The 20,705-nt window shown below is 48.2% G+C and overlaps 1 protein-coding gene across 5 annotated transcripts in view; it reads right to left on the bottom strand.

Moving 5' to 3' along the window:
* The window catches only part of PPP1R12B (protein phosphatase 1 regulatory subunit 12B), a 134,928-nt gene extending 122,417 nt beyond the window's left edge, over positions 1 to 12,511 (bottom strand). For all 5 annotated transcript variants that reach the window (XM_088180545.1, XM_014872858.2, XM_088180546.1 and 2 more), the window contains exon 1: positions 12,209 to 12,511. In XM_088180545.1, coding sequence (XP_088036671.1) covers positions 12,209 to 12,496 — 288 coding nt within the window. In that variant the 5' untranslated portion in view covers positions 12,497 to 12,511. The remainder of the gene's footprint in view (positions 1 to 12,208) is intronic.
* Positions 12,512 to 20,705: the final 8,194 nt, after the last annotated feature.

The raw sequence follows: 20,705 nt of genomic DNA, 5'->3' as shown, positions 1-20,705 counted from the left end.
CTCATCTCCGCAGCCTCTGCTGGTCCCGTTCCAGGAGCTCCAGGTCCCTCGTGTCCTGAGGAGTCCAGACCTGGACACAGCATTCCAGATGTGCCTCACCAGGGCTGGGCAGAGGGGCAGGATCCCTCCCTGACCTGCTGGAATGCTCTTCCCAATGAACCCTAGGACACCACTAGCCTTCTTGGCCCCCAGGGCACCTGGATGAAAAGTGGACCCCTGAAGACCTGGGGGGAACTCTATTGCCTTTCAGCTTTCCACTGAATTAATTAGATTAAGTGAGAGAGGGTCTGGGAAACAAATGGCAGCTGGTAGGCAAGTGACAGAGAGCCTGGCAGCAAGCTCAACAGCTCCAGGGCAGTTTGAACCCTCAGAGCAGCACTTTGGTCCAGAAAGTATCTGGGCAACCCTGGAGCAGCACCTAGGGATGAAGAGCAGCGAACATATGGTGGCACTGCCCAGGACCAGCAAACAAACAGTCCCACCCAGGATAATCCAAACGAGCACAGAGCCACAAGTTATCAAACAAGGCTGTTATCCTCACTGGTTCCTTCCCCTCCTAGCCAGAGGCTATTCAACTTGGTTCAAGAGAGGGACTGCAGCTGCCAAGCCCTGCTCTCCCCTCACTGCCCTGTTTGCTGATCTCCAAACCACAGCAGCCACTGACTCCTACCCACCAGCCCAGTTTCCTCAGCTGCTGGCAGACACAGGGCTTTGCCTGCACCAAGCTTTGGCACGCAAAGCTACCCAAACCCAGCTCCCCAGGGTGGCACATGCATCAGCTGGGCACACTTGTGACAGTTGGGACTGACTTGTGACAATCCCGTGGAGTGCTGAGGTTAAGCAAGTGGGACTAAGACATTCTTTTTGCAAAGACCAAGTTGAGCCTGCTGACTTATGGCTATCAGTCTTGAGCAGCCATTGCTCACAGGCAACATCCTCCCCGGAGCCCAGCCCCCACCTGGTGCCTCCTGCACCCCCTTCCCATATTCAGATGGCACTGAGCAACAGTTAATATCTGAAGTGCACGAGTGATTAAATTGGTAGCTGGACTGAAAGTGGAAAGGGCTCCACTAAAGTGGGCTCAGAAGAAATGTCTGTTCAGCTTTATAGCATTTCCTACAGTGTCAGCACACTGTAGCAGTGAGAAGCATTCCTCAGCAACTGGAAGGAATTACCAAGCCCATTAATAAAATTAAGACAGCCAAGTTTGATAAGAGAATACATCCAACCTTAGGAGCCACTGATGTCTGTGCTGCAGGATGGGGAAGAAACATTTACCAAAGTGGGAGTAGAAAGCAGAAATGCAGAGTCATCATCTCTCTTGGGAGACATGACCTGGCAGCACTTGCATGTCTGCTCCTGAAGAAAAGAGGTCATGACATGCCTTAGAACTGAACCTCTGCTGGCAGATAAGCCATTGGGAATTGATGGTGAAGTCGCTGTGCAAGTTTGCACCAAAAAGTAGGGAAGGCACCACAGGTATGACACAACAGCAGCTGCTCACTGGCTGTGTTCCTGCAGGACTGAATGCTGAAGAACTAGGAGACAAGTGGAAAGAACATCTCCTATTTCCCTCCCAGCAAAGACTTCACCATCAAACTTACTTTTGTTTGTTGTTTTTTTGGGTTGGTTTTTTTTTTTTGTTTTTTTTTGTTTTGAGGGGGGAGGGGGCAGGGCTGGTAGAGGAGAAAATGAGAGAGATAAGGAAATCAGGAAAATGTCTTACGAATAGTTAGTTTGTGTTCACAGGAATATCCCAACCCTGGAAGTATCCAAGGCTAGGCTGGACAAGGCTTTGAACACCCTGGTTTAGTGGAAAATGTCCCTGCCACGGCTGGAAAAAGATGATCTTAATTTAAGGGCCCCTCCAATCCAAAGCATTCCATACTTCTGTGATTCTAGGAATGTCTGACAGTCATTACAGAGTCAGAGGCAAGTATGGCTGAAGCTTCCTGCAGGCTCACAACTCCAGCAGTGCTCCAGACAACAGCCCTGGTCCAACAAGATGGACACGTGCTTGAGGGAACAGACTAAGTACAGAAAAGCACAGACTTGGCCTGTTAGCTCCACTGTGCAGCACCAGAGCCTTGACCCAGGGAATGTGGGGAAGGAATGACTATGGACCACTTTTGAGATCAGGTGGGATGCAGACATTAAGAGAGAGCTGGCTGATGTCACTGCAAATCACTGTCAACTTTCAAAGGTCATGGTGACAAAGGGAGGCCTGATGACATGCAAACACCACTCCACCATGTTAGAAGGATCCAGGAAACATCAGACCTCTCAGTTTCACAGTAGCTCCTGGAAAGGCTGTGTAATAAATCTTCCTGACAGTCATTTCCAGCAGGAGGTGGAATAGCCAGTGCGGATTTACCAGGGGCAAATCTTGCCTAACTTGACTGCCCTCCAAGCTGCCTGTGTGGAGGGTGGGAGAGCAAGTGTGGTACACTTGTGTGTCTCTGCCAGTGCTTTCATCAGGCAGGAGCTGGACAGCAGGAACAGATGACTGATGCTGGTGAGAATATTAGGCTCGAAAGATGATCAGCTATACAAAGTCCAGCCAGCAGCTGATTACCAGCAGCATCCCTCAGGGCTGATACGGAGTCAATATAAATCCATGTCTTCATTAACAAACTTGATTAACACCAATTATAGGACAGAGAGCACTCTCACCAAGTCTACAGATGGTATCAAGCTGCTGGCATGGCTGGGGCAGGAAATCCTTCTCAGAGGACACAGACTGGACAAAGGGCCTGATGGCAGGTTTGTGAAGGACAGCTGAGGCACACAGTGTCCTGCCCCGGGACAGAATAAGCCCTTGCACCAGCACAGACTGGGGCAGCTGCCTGTAAAGCTGCTCTGCAGCAAACATCTGCCAAGCTCTCAGGGAGAGCAAGGGCACAGAGACCAGCCAGCCACAATAAACTGCTTCTATGAACCATCCTGTCTGGAACAGGCTCTGCAACAGTGACTTTCTGCCTCTCAAAAGCCTTTGAAACAGGCCCTCTGAACACAACTTCTACCTTTCAAAGCCTTGCAGGGTACACAGATTCCCCTAAAAGGATATGATGAGAACATCAGCCCACACTAAGTCGAGCTGGCTGAAGCATGAAGATCAGTCAGCTTCCTGAGAACACTGGGAAGAAGCATGAAGCCAGGGAAAAACTGAAAGCCAGCATCAAGTGATGGAACCAGCTTTGAAGGTTTAACCCAGACACTGTCTCCCTTGGAAGAAAGTCAGCAGATCTTTCTACCTCTGTTCTATAGAGCTATTGCAGCCCAGAATTCTTAATTCGGCTTGAAATATTTGCTGCAGACTTTTAAAACCCGTATCTTGCACAAAAATTGGAAGATGAACTGGTAATAGGCTAGAATGTAGAACTGCACTGCCATCAAGTTGCTTTGAAAGCATCTTGGCTAGTGGAATATTTTTTGGTTACGCCAATGATTACATTAATACAATGTGTCAGTCATACCAACATCACTTGTGATATTCATTAAAATGCTCAAGTAAGGGCCTAGGGTTCACCAGCACAAACTACTACTGGCATGTTCACAGCACTTGAAAAAAAATTACATCAGACAGTTGGCAAGTGTGAAGTGTGTCATAGGTGCAGTCAGACTCCAACCCAGGCTCAGGATGTGGACCTCTTCCTGGACTTGTGTTGGTTCTGCTAATGTGACCAGTTGCTCAGATTTAGCTGTTATCCACAAAAACACCAAAGCTGTCTACACTGAGCATGTCATCTCACTTACAGAAACCACAGAGCAAATGGGGTATAAAAAATGGCTTGTTAGATAAAAATTTAGAACATTTCATCCTCCAGTACAACAGTATTTAAGGTAAATATTCTGATTATGTCTGTTGGCACAGGCTAATGGTATAACTCAGAGCAATGACATAAATATACACATATACATACACATATACATTTGGGTATACTAAAACAATTAAAGCAAGCCACAGCACTCACAGCCAGTTGGGTCAGAACTCATTCAGTTCCATCCCCTGCCATGGGCAGGGACACCTTCCACTAGCCCAGGTTGCTCCAAGCCCCATCCAACCTGGCCATGGACACTTTCAGGGATGGGGCATCCACAGCTGCTCTGGGCAATCTGTGCCAGGGCCTCCCCACCCTCACAGGAGAGAATTTTTTACCAATATCCAATCTAAACCTCTTCACTTTTATCTTAAAACTGTTTCCCCTTGTCCTATTGCTATCCGCCTGTGTAAAAAGCTGCTTTTTTTATAAAGTTACCACTTTTTATAATTGTCACTCAAGATAATTCATAATTAATAGTTGTTTTGGGTAAGGCTGACAATCCATATGAATTGAAATCCTGAAAGATGAAGATGCTTCATACTTTGACTTCAGAATGAAACCAGCAGCACTTCTGGGTGCTTCAATTCAAGCACAAAGCCCATGTGGAACTGGGGGCAGCTCCCTGTGCAGGCCCTACCAGCTTCATGCTGGTTTACACGGCTCTGGGTGATACTACTCTATTTACAGGTCCAAACTAAACAGACATAAGCTGGGTTTGGGCAGAGTCCACACACAGTCACCCATCTCACTTCCCATAACCACTGCTAGAGTCCCTTCACTGAGCCAGCATGTGTGTTTAGACAAGCCTGGACTAGGACTTGATGCTATCCCACCATTTCAGATGTAAAAAAACATCAGGCTTTGATACAAAATCGCATTAACTGATACAGCAGAGAATGACAAATTATAAATAGGAGGTGGCTTCAGAGAGATTCCAGAAATGGATGGTGAGCAATCACTGTGGCAAATCAATGCTCTGGCTCAGGGGATCAGACTGGGCCCAGGTTTAGTTTTACCCTGAAAAGGCAGTGACACATAAAAAGCTAATGGCAGGTGGTCACTCTGCATTCTGTACATCTCACAAAGATTTATGAGCAAGGCTGAATGCTGGAAAAGCAATGCTGAAGCTGCTTGTGTCCCTCTGCAAGGTCAGCTTATTGTATTATAGAAACATTTGCAGTGAGACTCCCAGAAGTAAAAAGTGTTCTATTTTGTCCAGCCACAGGAAACAACTACAAAAATCCCAAACAACTCAGCATTGAAGAAAAATAAATCATACCATTTAAAGAGTGAATTTTCAGTTATTTTGGTTGTTTTCAGATCAGCGAAGCCTATATTTAAGCTTAGAGTTTAAAGCTGGAAGGAGACCAATTTTTCGAAAATTTGTTTAACAGGAAAATATTTAACGAGAACACATGGTTGTATTTTCTAAAATACCAATCACTTGTAAGCACTGCACGTTATAATTATTAAGAATGAAAAGTGACATGAGAAATTACATAGGTGTCTAAATCAGGAATTTTCATGCCCTTGATTGTCAACAGCTTGATGTGAAAAGAGAAGCCTGACTCCTGGGATCCGGCTGTTAGCAATATGTGGTATTGTGCTCATTAGCCTGGAAATGCAGAAAAGCAAATTTCCTCTGAAAAAACATTTTAAGAATTAAGTATTTAAGAAAGGTCGTATTTTACCACAGTAAGAGATGGGACATCTCAGGAGTGGAGGGAGGAAATAAAATTTGGCTCCCTGAAGATGTGCAGGTAGGAGCTTCATCTCACAGCCATACTCTGGGTCCCACTGCTTTCATTTCAAGTTCACAGCAGCTTGAATCATCTGTGCACAGGCCTGGACAGACTATAGTCACCATGAGCTTGTTCTTAAGTCCACTCATGCTGAAGTGAGTCCCATGAAAACAGGCACCTAAATCCCCACCAAACTGCTCCTTCATAGAACCACAAACTGATTTGGGATGGAAGGAACCTTAAAGTTCGTCTCACTGAATGCTCTGTCATGGCCAGGAACAGCTTCCACTAGACCAGGCTGCTCAAAGCCCTGTCTAACCTGGTTTCAAAATTTTCAGCAAGTGAAGTTTTCCGGCTGAGGCCCATGGCCCAGCTCCTCCGGCAGGCTGCACCTTTCCTCCCCATGCAGATCAGTTTGCTGCAGCCCAAGAAAGGAGATTGCAGGGACAGCTGTGGCACCTCCCTTTAGAAGGACAGCTGAAAATAAACTGCAGACTCAGATCCCAGGATTTATCCTGGGCACCCTCACCGTGCTGGGGCCATACCATCAGCACTGGGTTCACTCGGCTGGGGATCCTGGCACTGCATAGCAGGGGCTGCCATTCCCCTGAAAGGCTCTGGGTTTCTCTTTCAGTTTTTTACCCCAGCCCTCTGCATAATCACAATTTTTAAAAAACATGTTTCAGAATATTTAATGCTCTACCTGCCCTCATTTATATTCAAAAGTTAGAAAGAATAAAATATCAATTTATACAACCACTTACGTAATATTCCCCTCTCCCAGCCTTCTTAAAACTGATTGCTCTAATATGCAATCTGACATGCCTTTTTGACTTATGGTATATAATAATCCTCAATTGGGAGCCAGCATACCAACTCAGAAGTCCTATATTTTAATATTAGTCAGTTATTATCTCAGTGTATTACAAAACACATCACTTGTGATGTCTCACAAGCCCCACAGTACCTAGTCTGAATTCTAAATCTCTAAAACTGTTTGAAATAGAAACAGATCCCAACTCCAACGCTCCCCGTTAAAATAAGCAAAAGGCATTATAAATTGCAAAAAATAATGCCAGGATGATGGGAGTTTAATCTAGGTTACAGCTGAGAGTTCTGCACATAAATGTACTGAATGTTTGAGCACAAACATTGAATGTTTCCACCCATGCCAGCAAGAGCTGCAGGACTGTGCTGCTGGAGCAGGGACTGTTCAGGCACTGCATTCATTGCTCATTCCTGCATTTTTGCTGACCTGGCTTTCAATCTTATCAAACCATGTTGATTCAGACAAGTATGCAGCATGGAAAACTTGCCTCCACCTCTCATGCAAGCTCGAGAATTCCATCTGCACAAGTCAGAAAGCTTTCAGCATACATTAGGCACAACAAGCTTTCCCTAAAATACCTTTGCTTTCCAAATGAGCTTTCCACGTGAGGCCAGAACTCCAGACTGCCTAGCAGCTCTAGTGGAGACGAGAACCTTTCCATGGGCAGCACTAAGGGACCAGGGTCAGCACTTCTGGCTGCTGCCATGAAGGAAGTTGCTGCTGAAAATCCCACCAGCTCCCTTGCTCAGTGTTTATGGGGAGCAGTGGAGCCTGACACATGGAATCACTGGGTAGGGTAAACAAAGACTGCGGAAGGAAGCGATGAAGATGCACATTTCCCCTCCCAAATATCCATCTACTTACTAAAATGCAGTTTCCTCCCTGGCACCTAGTATTGACTAAATGATGTGGTTGTCTTCAGTTTCCAGAAGCCAAACCAACCAGCTGAAAGTACCCCAAACCAGGGGAAGGTTTCCTCCTGCTCTGCTGCCAGGAGTAGCAGCTCTCCTAGGCTCTAGCTCAAGGTTAGTTTGTGTAGTCTACAGTTAATTCTGCTCACTGGAAATTGCTTGGAAATAAAGATGCAAGGGAAAGACAACTGAACCCTTGATGAAAACATCAAGGCAAAACAGGGACTAAGTCAAAAGGAAGAAAAGAAAAGAAAAGCATGAGGTTGATAAAACAGTACTTCAGATTTTAACTGTTTTGTCTCATAAATTCCTAGTGTATTGTAGTCATCTTCCCAGCTCTCTCACTTTATTCAGAGCTCTGTGGGATGGTATATGCTACTGAATTCCCATTTATAACTGAAACCCAAAAACCCCATTTCACTCACCCTAGCGATAAACCCTATTTTTGACAGTGCCATATTTCACTTTGACAAGCAATGTTACATGCAGCACAAGAAGCTTGTAACTTTATTTTTCCTGGCAGAAGAACACCTTCAGAAAGGAACTCTGCACAGCGCAGTGGGAAAGGTATGACTCTCCCTAGATAGCCTTCTATTCCAGGAATAAATGTATTTTTAGGCAATGCAGCTACCCAATCTTTAAAAATGCAATGTGATTTATGATGCTATCATCACCAACTTAAAGATCAGAAGTTGAACTACCTTAAACCACAGCTGTGATGCCCCAAAGATGAAGCACCTGAACATTCATTCCAGAGTTGTCATGCAACAGAGTTGTGTTATCTCCTCACCTTTCAAGGCACAGACTGGCCGTTACCTTTCAGTGATCAAGAAATTTTGTGTCCAGGTAAGGGAACGGAGCTGGCCAATGGGGTGGAGCAGCAGGAGCAGCTGAGAGAGCTGGGGGGTCTCAGCCTGGAAAAAAGGAGGCTCAGGGGGAACCTTCTGGCTCTGCACAACTCCCTGACAGGAGGGGACAGCCGGGTGGGTCGGGCTCTGCTCCCAGGGAACAGGGGACAAGATGAGAGAAAACAGCCTTAAGCTGTGCCAGGGGAGGTTTAGATTGAATACTAGGGAAAATTTCTTGCCAAAAGGGTGGTCAGGCCCTGGCACAGGTTGCCCAGTGACAGGGTGGGTCACTATCCCTACGATACAGAAAGTGTACAGTTGTGGCATCTAGGGACATGGTTTACAGCTGAACATGGATGTGGTGGGGGAATCCTTTCCTCCCTCTCCTCAGTCCCCCGACTGTGTTCCAGTGTTAGCACCTCAAGAACTCTTTCAACAGTCTCCAGAATGTTGCTATGGGGCAGAGTGCTATCTATAACCTCTGTTTTCTGGACTGTCCAAAAATTCTGCTTCTTCCTGCTTTGTTATGGCTGCACACAGCCTGTCTGAGGAAATGGCAAACTTGCTGAGCAGCAACTGAAAATTGCCCAAACCTTTTGACACAGATACCACCATACAAAGCTCTGAGAACCCAGACATGCCTGCAGTTTTACAGCTCTGGCTCAGAAGGAGGAATAACAAACTGAGAACAACAAACAGACTGCACTTAACCCAGAGTCACTGCAGAAAGTACCTGCCTATTCAGGAAGCAGCTCCTGAATTAGTACAGCCACCCAGCACCTGAAAACTAAGTCAACAGCAAGTGCCAAGGTACTGCAGAGTACTGCAGATGACACAGGAGTTATTTCATCAGCAACTCACTTCTCCTTGGAACAGGCCAAAGGGAAACAGAGAGTAAATCATCAAAAGGCAGACAGAGGATAAACAATCTTTGCTGTCACCCTTTGTGAACCAGTCCTTGAAGACAAACAAGCATCGCTATTATTAAGTTGGGAGATGCTTTCCCAACTAGAAGCAGCAGAATGTTTGTCCCTTAAGACTCAATTTTCATACAAGTTTACTCTTTGGTTTTATCCGTCACCCAGGAGATAGAGGAGCAGTTCATACCCATTTCCCACCACCAGCAAACATGAGAGAAGTTCAACTACCACCAGTAGTTCATTTTACCAACTCGTAGCAGTTTTCTTGATTATTTCTAAATGTTCACATTTAACTAACATCTCTCTTTCCATTCTGCATTAGACACGAAACCATTGTCAAAAATAATTCAGTTAATATAATCTAAGCTGATCATTGAAAATACAGGACTGATGTTCATCCAGCAACACTCTGCAGGCACCGAGGTAGTCAAAGTACAGCTGAAGCCACCCTGCAGACACAGGCTGTGGTGCAGGTCTGTGTGGCACCTGATGCCTCCAAAGAGGGCACTGACACAGACTGCAGGCTCAGAAACATCACTTGTCATTTAAAAGGTTATTTTCAAAATAGAGCTTTGTGGCTATAAATAGCCAAGCCAGCTTCTCACACAGCAAGTACACAATGGGTCTTAGCCACAGCGGCCCAGATACCAGAGCAAGTGTAATTTTACCTTTGTGAACACACACAATATTTGGGGCCACCCTGCGCTTCACACAAACTAACCCGATTTGTAAGATTGGTCTTAGGTTTTGCCGGAGCAGCTGCCGACTCTGACAAATTAAGTCAATTGACTTGGTTAACCCTTCCATTACCTAAAAAGACCTGATTGCTCATCCAGAGCAAGTCTCATATATTAAATTCTTTAACCAAAGAAAAATATTTTACCTGATCTTTCTGTCAACAAAACCATTTTTTTCCAATGTGTAGGACTTCCTTTCACATAAGTGGCCATTAGGTTGCACAGGTATTAAACAAGAGCAGACTGTCACTACCATCTACCCTGTAATATAACATTATGGTTCTAATACTAAGAGAAGTTATTTAAGTATCCTTACATGTACTACATCATTCCAGTTGTCAACCAGTGCTCCGGGGATCCCCAACGTAACCAGCCTTGGCTGACGCTTTACCATAGGAAGCACTATTCTCCAAGCAACATGAAAACAAATCTATTTTGGACAGGTTCAGAGAAAGAAACTCATAACAACCTCCCTGACCATGCTAATAAACATTTTCATCTGACAGAGAATTGCAGACTCAGGATACACATGCACAGCACAACCTTTAACAAAACAGTGTTTGTTCCATTTGAGTGTGCAAGAACATCTTGTCACTCTTCAGCAAAACTGTTATTACATCCATGGGACACTGGAACAAAGTTTTTATTCCAATCACAGTAAGGTCATCCTCCCTTTCTGTCAAGTTTGTGAAGAAACACTTCACGTAGGCAGCTGGCTGGTACTGCCAGCATCTGCTCCACCACTCACTCATCCAAGCTCTTCCAAGTATCAAGCCCTAGGTGTTACTGGTCAGTGTCACCTGATACTGTGCTCCTAAGGCACATATGATACAATTCTGTATTCTTTAAGTACACAGAATTCAATTTGCAGCCTGCCTGTCAGTACATGGTTTGCCATGGTCTCCAGGAATGTGACCTTGCTGAACTCATTGCCTGCCTTCAGAGTCCAGTGCACTTCCCCAGACCCCTCACATTACCCACAGCAGCAAGAGACCCAGTCCCTTCTGAGCAGATCACAATCGATCCTGGCTGGAAACCCCTCATGAAGTCATCCCAACTCTGCCATGTATCAGCCTTCTTGGCTGTCAAAACGCTTTCAATAACCAGTTTTTCAGTGGCTGGCTCTTACCAGTATCTACAGGACTACTTATTTAACTGATAATAAACGTACATGTGCTGTACTGGAGATTATTAATGCAGGGCAATTTATTTGCTGTTGCTATACCAATCTCCAAAAATAACCAAGAAAAAGGCCCATCCATTACAAAGGTCACTGCTTTGCCAGCTGAAGTCTTATTCAACCTGACAGTCTGTAAGCTTACATGCTCTTTGCTTCAAACTTATTTTTGGAAGTCCAAACCAAAATGAATAAATCTCCTTGCCCCTTGTTCCCTGACAACTGGGAGCCAGCAAGCTCCTGAACTATCTTGTACGTATCCCAAATGCTTCCGTAACATCCACCCAGCAAAGAAGAAATCCTGATTAACTCAAGAACTATCCTGCTATTTGTGCTGTTAACACGCTATTCTTTACAAACACATTAGTTCCAGATGTTATTCCTCAACTGTGCTTTTTTTCCCCACTCCTGTTGTTACACTACATGCTTAATCTACACTATCTTGAGCTAAGAAAATTTTCTTCATGAAGCTGGCCTGGATCCAAATCAGATTCATTTCACTGACCAGATGCACCAATCTGGGACACTGATTTCACACGCCCTGCTAAATTCTCAGTCTTGGATAGCAACAGGTTTCCCAGTATTCTGGGGAGACAATTTTGCACGTTCCCAAGAGCAGCAAAAGCTATGGATGGAAGGCAGCACATGTTTCTTGACAGTCAAGGCTTTACCGCTCTACAGCCAATTCCTGCGACCACTTTGTACCATCTTAACGTTTGGATGAGTATTAATAGAATCTACATTGCTTATCGGCCGTGCGGCCACTCTCTGCTCTCTGCCAAGGAGCAGTTTGGGGAGTTTCAAGGCAACTCTGATAAAACACAACGCAGGAACTGGCCAGATACTCCAGACCTTGCAAAATTCGCACTCTTCCCAGGAAATTTTCCCGGCACTTCAGGAGACCCCAATCACATCCTAAGTTTTCAAAAAATTAATAAATTGGCCGCCTGGTCAGGTCCGCAGCCCTGCCAGCCCCCGCTTTATTTTGCTAATTAACCTACTTAATAACCCTGTGAGAAGTTGGTACATCCCACTGCCCGACTGGAAGCACCTCGATCTGTGCTCTGACACAAGCTGAACGCGCCGGACGGGGCTCAGATCAAAGCGTACTGAACCCTTTGTTTACCAGCAGGCGGCCGGGGCTGCAGGTACCGCTGTGCCCATCGTGCCGGTGCTGACCGAGGGCACACACAGCCGGGTCGCCCCCCGGGCCACGGTACCTGGTGCAGAGCTGTCAGCCCGTCCACATTGGTGGTGTTGATGCGGGCGCCGCGGCCCAGCAGTCTCTTCACCTCCTCGGTGTCGCCGCTGGAGCAAGCGGCCAGGAACACGGCGCCCTCCTCGAAGCGGACGCGGGACCCTCCTGCGCCGCGGTGCCGGCCGCGGCCGCCCCCCGCCGCCACCGGCTCCTGCTCGGTCAGGGAGCCCTTCCAGCGCCGCAGCTGCTCGGCCCGCCGCAGCCGCGCCGACTCGGCCCGCTTCCCGCCCAGGTGCTCCGGCTCGGACATCGCCGCCGCCGCCGCCGCCGCCGCTCTGAGGGCCGCGCGGGGCCGCGCCGCGCTCAGCCCGGAGCGGGGCGCAGCGCCCCCGCCGCCATCTTCGCTACGCCCCCGCCGCCGCCGCGCCCGCGCCGCGCGCGCCCCGCGGCACCCCGGGACATGTAGTTCGGGCAGGGGCGGCGCCGCACCTGCCCCGGGGCGGCCGCGGCTCCCGGCGGCCCCCGCGCGGAGCCGCACCTGGGCGCGACCGGAACTACAGCTCCCGGCGGCCCCCGCGCGTGGGCGGGATCGGACACCATTGGTGTGGCTTCCCCGGGTCCCACCCTCCCCGGAGTCACAGAATCCCGGAATCCCTGAGGATGGAAAGCCCGTGTGGGATCATTTGGTCCCACCGGTGCCGGATCGCCACCTGGTCACCCAGCCCAGAGCCCTAAGTGCCAGTCCAGTCGCCACTTGGTCGTCGTGCCAAGGGATGGGGACTCCACCACTGCCCTGGCCAGCCCCTTCCAATGCCTGACTGCCCTTTCCAGGAAGAAATTCTTACTAATATCCAACCGAAACCATCCTCTGGCACAGCTTGATGCTGTTTACTCCTGTCCTGTCCCTTGTTCCCTGGGAGCAGACAGTTGTACAGAGCCAGGTCCCCCCTGAGCCTCCTTTTCTCCAGGCTGAGCCACCTGTGCTCCTTCAGTGCTCCCGGTTTTCCAGACCCTTCCCCAGATCCTTTCCCTTCTCTGGAGTCTCGGGACAAATGTCCCGCAGCCTTCGGGACTGACAGAGGGGTGCGGAGCTCCCAGAGCGGCTCGGTCCAGCAGCTGCCAGTCAGAGAATTGGCTGATTTTAGTGAGGAGATGCCGGAACCTGTAGATTTGCAAGCAAGAACTATGCAATAATCATCAGTAGGTCTGTAAAAATTCTTTAACTCTGGCACAAGGAACATTTTAAAAAAAGAAAAAAGTACGGAGTTTTGAAACCTTTACGAAACCACATTCATCCTTGAAAAGCTCAGAAGGCAAGAAGGTTTCTCAGAACTTCCTGCAACTCTTCTGCCATACTAATACAGGACTTGTACGAGGTTAAAGACATTAGAGAAGACATATTACAGGAATTTTTTATTTTCTGGGAATTTCAAGATGTATTTAAAGACTCCCGGAGGAAAATAGCGGGGGTCAAACATGCGTAATCGCATACAATTAGTATTTCAATGTCCGGCTTCCCCTGATTAATTCCGAGCCCAGGCGCCCCGGCACAGCTCTCCCGGCTGCTCCCTTCCAGCTGGACCTGCTGCAGGGTTTGGCATGGGACGTTTGGCTTGGCTTCCTTGCGCCTTCCCCGAGCCCCCTCTCGTGGCCGCGCGTCCGCCCCGTCCCGCCAAGCATCACCACAGCAGCTCCGTGCTCTCGGTGAAAGGGCTGCCCTTTTCAGTCAGGTTATTCTGCGGTACCCAGCTGCCGAACGGAGCATTTCCTTCAAATTGTTCACTGGAGGAATCTCAGGACGGCTATGCTGCTGAATGATCAGTGACAAATCCCCCAGAACACATAGCATTTGCTCGTTAGCCTTAAAACAACTCCAGCAGTTTTCAGCAAAGTTCCAGGGAAATGCCCAGGGGCTGTGGAGCCGATATCTGATATCCCCAGTGTGCAAAATATCATGACCCACTCTAATGAACAGAGTTTGGAGCTACATTAAGGGCTGTTCGATGTTCATAGAAAGGCCAGATAATGGTTGACATGACAGTATAAAATCGCAAACCCGGATTACTAGAATAGAAACGGTTCCGAGAAGAGCAATGAGGACAAGAGTTCATATGACAGAGTTCAGGGTGAAGCTCCTGACAGTGGGGGGTAATGACAGTGGCTATTGAGGTGATGTCCTGTTCTGCTATGAAAGGGGGAGTCGGGAAAGATTTTATTTTTAAAATAGATTTCTTGGATGAAAATAACGCGCAAACGCGACAATATTATATCCGAGAACCGTTTATTGATAAAAAAGGGTAAGTGCTCTTACTAAAGGGGAATAGGGAAAAAAAGAGCAGAGAGGGAAAACGAAGAAGAACGGAGAACGAAACAGAAGAGAGGGACAGCGGTACCACAAGAACCCCGGCTGTCTGTGACGGACCGTGTGTGCTGCGAACCGCAGCGCGTCTGTGTAGCTCCCGAGGCGGGCTGGGCGCGATTTCCAAACAGAAGTAGGCTGCGTGTTCCTTCCTTCGGGGAGAACTGGCTGCCGCGTGTTGTCACGCTGGGGCGCGGCGGCTGCGGGCTGGGTGCCGCGGGGCACACGGTAACGGCAGCCGAGTGCAGGCAGCGCCCGCTCTGTCGGGGAGAACAGCGGAACATGAGATGGTCGCGGTGGCGAGCTGCCTCGCAGGAACGGCGAAGCAGGACAGGACCACAGGGAGGAAAAGGCGAGAGGAAGAGGGGCGAGCGGACCGTACAGGCGAGCCCCGGCTCCCTCCAAGGTACCCAGAGAAAATGGCTCCCACTGTGCCGCTGCTCGCTGCTTCCATGTGCTAATGCTCTCCCCACAGCCCGATTTGGGAGCCTTCTTCGCGGGCATCCGGGCATTTGCCCCACGGGCCAGTGGGAAGGCCGCTCACAGCCCGATCGTGGCGGCTTTCCTTGCCCTGACTGACTGCCTGCCTGCCTGCCTTCCCGGGGATGGGGCTGCCAGCACGTCTGCCACCCCCATAAGAATATAACATGTGTTGAGGCATGAATAAAAAGCAGATTGGTCCCTCTCAGGTGGGTGTAAAAACAACAGGACAAGTTAATTACAGTAAATCAATAGCAAATTTTTCTCTTTGGCTGAAAATTGCTTTCAGCTGTGGATTGCTGCAGGCTTAGATCCTTCTGCACGCACTCCTGGTGAGCAGGTGATGAGTTGTGGGGTAGGTGGTCACCTTCCTGAAATAAATGGGCCAGGAGACCAGCTCCTTTTTAAGGCCTTTATTAGAGGTCAGCTTGGATGGGGAGCTCAAGGGGTCATGTACACCACCACTGCTCCCAAAGGTCAACACAGAAAAGGAGGTGATCAGCTGTGTCTCACAGCAGAGCTAGGGCTTCTGTTCTCATGGGCGTCCTCAAGAAAATGTTGGCTGGTTCTTTGTGTAGGGCTGTCCTGTCAACCAGGTGCTGTTAGGTCATGGTGATAAGGCAAGAAAAAAACCCTGGTTGGTGATTTCATCTTCTCCACTGTTTTCCTTACCTGGGAGTACCATTTTTACTCTTAGATGTTATATTGGCTCATTGATTTTAGGGGTTTTTATTACCAAATTGTGTCACCTGAGTGGGGCACAGGGGCAGAATCCCCCCCTGCCCTGCTGCCCACGCTGGGGGATCAGCCCAGCACACAGGGGGTTCTGGGTGCTGGCACATGTGGATGGGCCATATCCACATCTCACCCACCAGGCACCCACAGGTCCCTCCCCTCAGGGCTGCTCTCAATGCCTTCATCCCCCAGCCTGTCTCTTTCCAGCAGGATGGGTTCATCCTGAAGATGGGCGTGCTGGGTCTGTGCTGGAACAGGCCTGCAGCTGCTGAGCTTTTCCCTTCTTGCTTCCAGAATGGAATTCTTTGGGGCTGGAAGCCAGGCTGGTGTGAGCTGGAGCCCTGGCCTGGAGCTGTGGGTACGGCCACATTGGTGGTTCAGCTTTAGGCTCTGGGAGCCCCTTCCCTGCCTGAGCTGTTGGGAACAGGAGAGAGCCCACCCTGTTTGCACAGCTGGCAAGAGCAGGCCCTGCTACTGTGAAAACTGCCTGGCTGAGCCTATCAGCCATTTGAAACCAGGCCTTTTCTTGTGCTGACAGGAACTTGACCCTGGCATATTCTGAGAGATTTCTGCCTCTTTCCAGGACTCCTGGACATTGGACTGAGCTACCAAATGCCAAGAAGTCCTGCACAGATGCATGTCTGGAGAACTGGCTGTGACCCACACTAACAGCCATCCCCAGACCCCTGCAGTATGTGCCATTGTTTCTGGTTCTTGCGAAAGATACAGCACATTAGAGTCAAGCTGTCATGTCCATATGAAGTCTGGATTATATAATTTGACAGACGTTTGGGGCAGTTTCCCAGCCTGTAGGTCCACATTTCCTATAAACACAACTTGAAGCAAAAGGAATTGCCTTACATGCCAAGCTAAGCTAATTGCTGGGCTGTTCCCAGCAATTCATGTGAAGATTCATAGAAATCTTTTGGAATCCTCTCCTGGTTTGGCTTGGGGAGAGTGGAAATGAGACCAGGAGAGGTCCCCCTTTCTCCATGGCATTCCATGGCTGACTGCACTGTCCAAGAGCTCCCAGGAAAACAGGCAAACATACCAATTCCATTTCCATAGAACATTTTATCCCAGTAAGATTTATCAATAATGCATCTTCTACAATTACAGAATCCAATGTCAATTCCTGAATTTTACAGTTCAGCCTTAATCTCTTAACACCTATTTTTGAACAAGCTCAAACAATTTTATTGGGAGCTTGAACAGAAAGCAAACTTTTCCTTCTTGAACAAACTCTACTTGTCTATCTACAGAAAACAGCAAATCTCTTAACAAACAAGAGCTAAGCTTAATACAAACTACAACTATTCAACATCCAACTGTTCCTAGCCTGAAAACCCCAAAATGTTGGTTTCCTTCCTTGGGCCAGACACAGTCTTTTCTTTGGAACTATCTTCTCTTGATCATTGGCAGACTCCACTGATCAATGTTTCTGTCAAATAGTAAAAGGGAAAAGGAAATTCTCATGTTGAAAGAATACTTAGGTTCAACTTTTGTACACCCAAATGTCATCTCCTCTGTCCATGCCCCAGCCAGACTGGCCAGTGGGCAGGGCAAGAGCCAAGGAGTTGACTCAGTTCAGGGATGCAGAAAATGCAAGATTAGACTGTGCCCCCAGGCCAGCACCAGACTCCAGGGCCAGCCCATCCTTTCTTCAGGCTTCCTCCCTGGTAGTCAGGCTGTCTCTGGGCAGGGCTTGGGTGGATTGAGTTCTAACCAAGCCCCCCTGCAAGCCCCCGGGTAAAAGTGCCCATTCTGGGGGCCATTTGGAGGTAGAAATTATTGTTACATCTGCCCCTGGGTCAATAGTTCCTTTGAGAATTATCTTTTTACCATTATCCTCTAAAGAACAAGTCATCTTCAGCCTGCCCTTACTGATAATTTGAGTCCACATGATAAAGGATTCTGAGTCCTCTTCTTTTGTCTCTTCAGGCAGCATAATTGCTTGAGCTATAGGCAATCCTCTAGGAATAAAGCAAGGAGGGTCAGGGCTTATGGCCAAAACAGTTATTTCCTGGGAAGATGTAACAGATAATACAATAGTGTTGGGGGTTGAATTTTTCCCATTGTTATGCTAAGTATTTGTAGCCACACCTTAGTAGGTAACAGTTTCTCTTTCAGGGGGCTGGGGACAGGGGGGACACCGGAAAAGTGGGGGTGACGGGCCTGGGCTCTCTCTTGCTCTCTCGCTCACTGGTAGAGTGGAAGGAAGACAGCCGGTGCTCCTACCTAGCGTCCTCCCCGCCATCCCAGTGCTGAGAGCCATGTTCCCTGCTGTCAGACATCGCTCTGCTGCTCTCCCACCTCACCCTACTACCTCCGGACACTCTGCTGAGCACCACGACCGACACCGTGAGGGGGAGTCGCCTCCCCATCCCCTCTCACCCCTGGGCCCCCCTCAACTGCGCGGGACCTGCCCTGCCCCCAGCACCGGGAACTGAGCGCAGAGAGAGGGAGCCTGTGGCCAAAAAAAGACTGGAACTGAGCTATGCTGTTCTGTTTTGTTGTCAATTTTTATAGCTGTTGTTGTTTCTGCTGTTTGCCTTGTTAAATATATTAGTAAAGAACTGTTATTCCTACCTCCCATATCTTCTGCCTAAAAGTTTCTGATTTCAAACTATAATAATTGGAAGGGAGGGAGTTGCACTCTCCATCTCAGGGAAGGGGTTCTTGCTTTTTCCTTAGCAAATACCTATCTTTCAAACCGGGACAAGTAGGGAGGACAAAAAATCCTTCTCTCTTTGATCTGCAGTTGCCCAGGATCAGTACTTTACAGGGTCAATCTTCAGGCCCAAGTTGCCCTGTCGAAGTTGAATGTGTAAAGAAATCTGTCAGCATTACAGGCTTAGCACTCACCAGCTCCAGCCAGACATCTGGTGGAATTGTTGCTGGTAGTCCTGAAATGAATTGTTGGAGTTTGGAGCCATGCGGCCTGTGGTGGAGGCTAAAGCTTCTTGATTTTCCACAATCGTCAGCAGCATCAGCTTGTAGATTTCTGTCATCGTGCAAGGCCAACTTGCGCTCCGGTGGAAGTTTTTTTGACGGCTGCCTGTGGAAATTACCTTCCGAAGAAAACTGTTTAGCCTGGGGTTGGTTTTTACCAATAACCAGGTCTCTCCCCTTTCTCTGCGGACAGTCTTCGAAAATGTCCCTGTTGACTGCATTGAAAACATGTAGGCTGGTATTGTGACTGTGATGTTTTAAAAGGAAACTGCACAGCCACTAGGGCTTTCGCAGCTCCTTGCCCAATGGCCTGGGCCTGTACCACTGCCACGTGCTCCATCATCCTGAGACTATTACATGCCTCGATCATCTGGAGGAGCATTGGTGGTGGTTCTCGTGGAAGGGCGTGCAATACCTTTTGACATTCAGGGTTAACATTAGTTACTGCCAATGTTGCTAACAGTTTGTTTCTGGTTCTATCACCAGGAATCTCTTTTTCCAAGGCTTGTTTTAATCAATCTACAAATGTTTCTCCCAGATCCTGCCTGATACTAGTATACTCCAAGTTGGGAGAGCTGCCATCTGGTACTTAGACCAGTGCTTTCGTAGCAAAATTTTTAACTTCATCAAGTACTTGCCTGGGGACAACCACTGCTTGATCATCAGGTTGGCTAAACTGCCCCTTCCCGGCTAGGTGGTCCATTGTTAACGCCGCTCTGGCTGGGTCATTTGCACAGTCAGCAAGGAATCCTTGAAGTATGCACTTCCATCCCCCTTCCCATAGGGTGTACTCGGTGGGAGATGGTCATCACATATTTCAAGTCATGGGGGGTTAGCACATGTGCAGTGAAAGTGGCTTGAACAAGATTATTGAAATATGGAGATTCCCTACCATGGTCTTTGGCTACCTGACACAGTTCTTTTATCTTGCCGTATGTCATCAGCTCCCATCTTGGTCCACCTCCCCTCCCCTTCTTGTATCTCAGTGGCAATGCAATAAATTTAGATGTGATCTACCAATCTACTTCCTTTATGGCAGCTTTTGGGATCCTCTCCCAGGGATCCCCTGGGGTTAGAGCGCAAGGTGGGAACTCCTCAGAATCACTAGAACTTGAGTCCTCTCCAGAGGAACAGGAGTAGGCCAAAACAACAACATTGGAGTTAGCATTGAAGTCTCTGCAAGGCTTGCAGGCCTTGGCCATGGGGGCTGCCATATTGGACATTGGCGCTGCCATCTTGTGAGGTGCCACACAGGAAGGGCCTTGATTTAAGATGGCTGCCTTCTGGGGTAGTTTTCCAGAGGCATGGCCTAAGCCAGAAGTAGGCTGATAGATTGACAGAGTTTATCTGGTGATTGAGGGGGCAGAGTTAATAGATTGATTTGAAGCAGAGGAGGAGGCTGAAGCAGGGTTAGGTGTAGAGTTAGGGGAGACCAACCAGCCAGGTATTCAACACTTTGTCTGATGCAGGGTTTCAAGGATAACATGGAAAATAGGGAGCATGCAGGGCTTGCTGGGGTCCCGTTTCACTGAGAGTTGATATAGCTTGGTCCCCACTGAGTCCCAGAATTTGATGTCACCCATGTCATCAGTTGAGGTGTTGGGGAAATTCTTACAAATCCACTTCACAAGCACTTTTAATTCCTTCTTGGAAAAGTCTTTATCATGCTTTTGTGGGATTGACTTTAATTGTCCATATGCGCTCTTCTCTACTTTAGGTATTTTGCCACCCATCTTCTTTTATCACCTCCTTAGGGGGATTATCTGCTGGGATGCCCCTAGCCTAAACTAGGATCCGTATTTTAAAACATGGCAGTGAAATGGTCTATGCTATGTCTAGTGCCCCCAAACCCACCTGCAATCCACAGGTGTCCCTGACAATGCCCTCACTGAACTCCTGGGTGTCTGGTCGAGGTCCCTCACTGCTGATGATTCCACCGGGCCTCGGTGTGGCCACAATCCAGGGGACACTGTCCTACTACCGAGACCAGGAG

Source organism: Sturnus vulgaris, chromosome 29 (assembly GCF_052056855.1).
Source record: "Sturnus vulgaris isolate bStuVul1 chromosome 29, bStuVul1.hap1, whole genome shotgun sequence".
In the NCBI taxonomy this organism is placed as follows: domain Eukaryota; kingdom Metazoa; phylum Chordata; class Aves; order Passeriformes; family Sturnidae; genus Sturnus; species Sturnus vulgaris.
The sequence above is the reverse complement of the archived record's forward strand: the minus strand, read 5'-3'. Positions and strand labels throughout refer to the sequence as shown.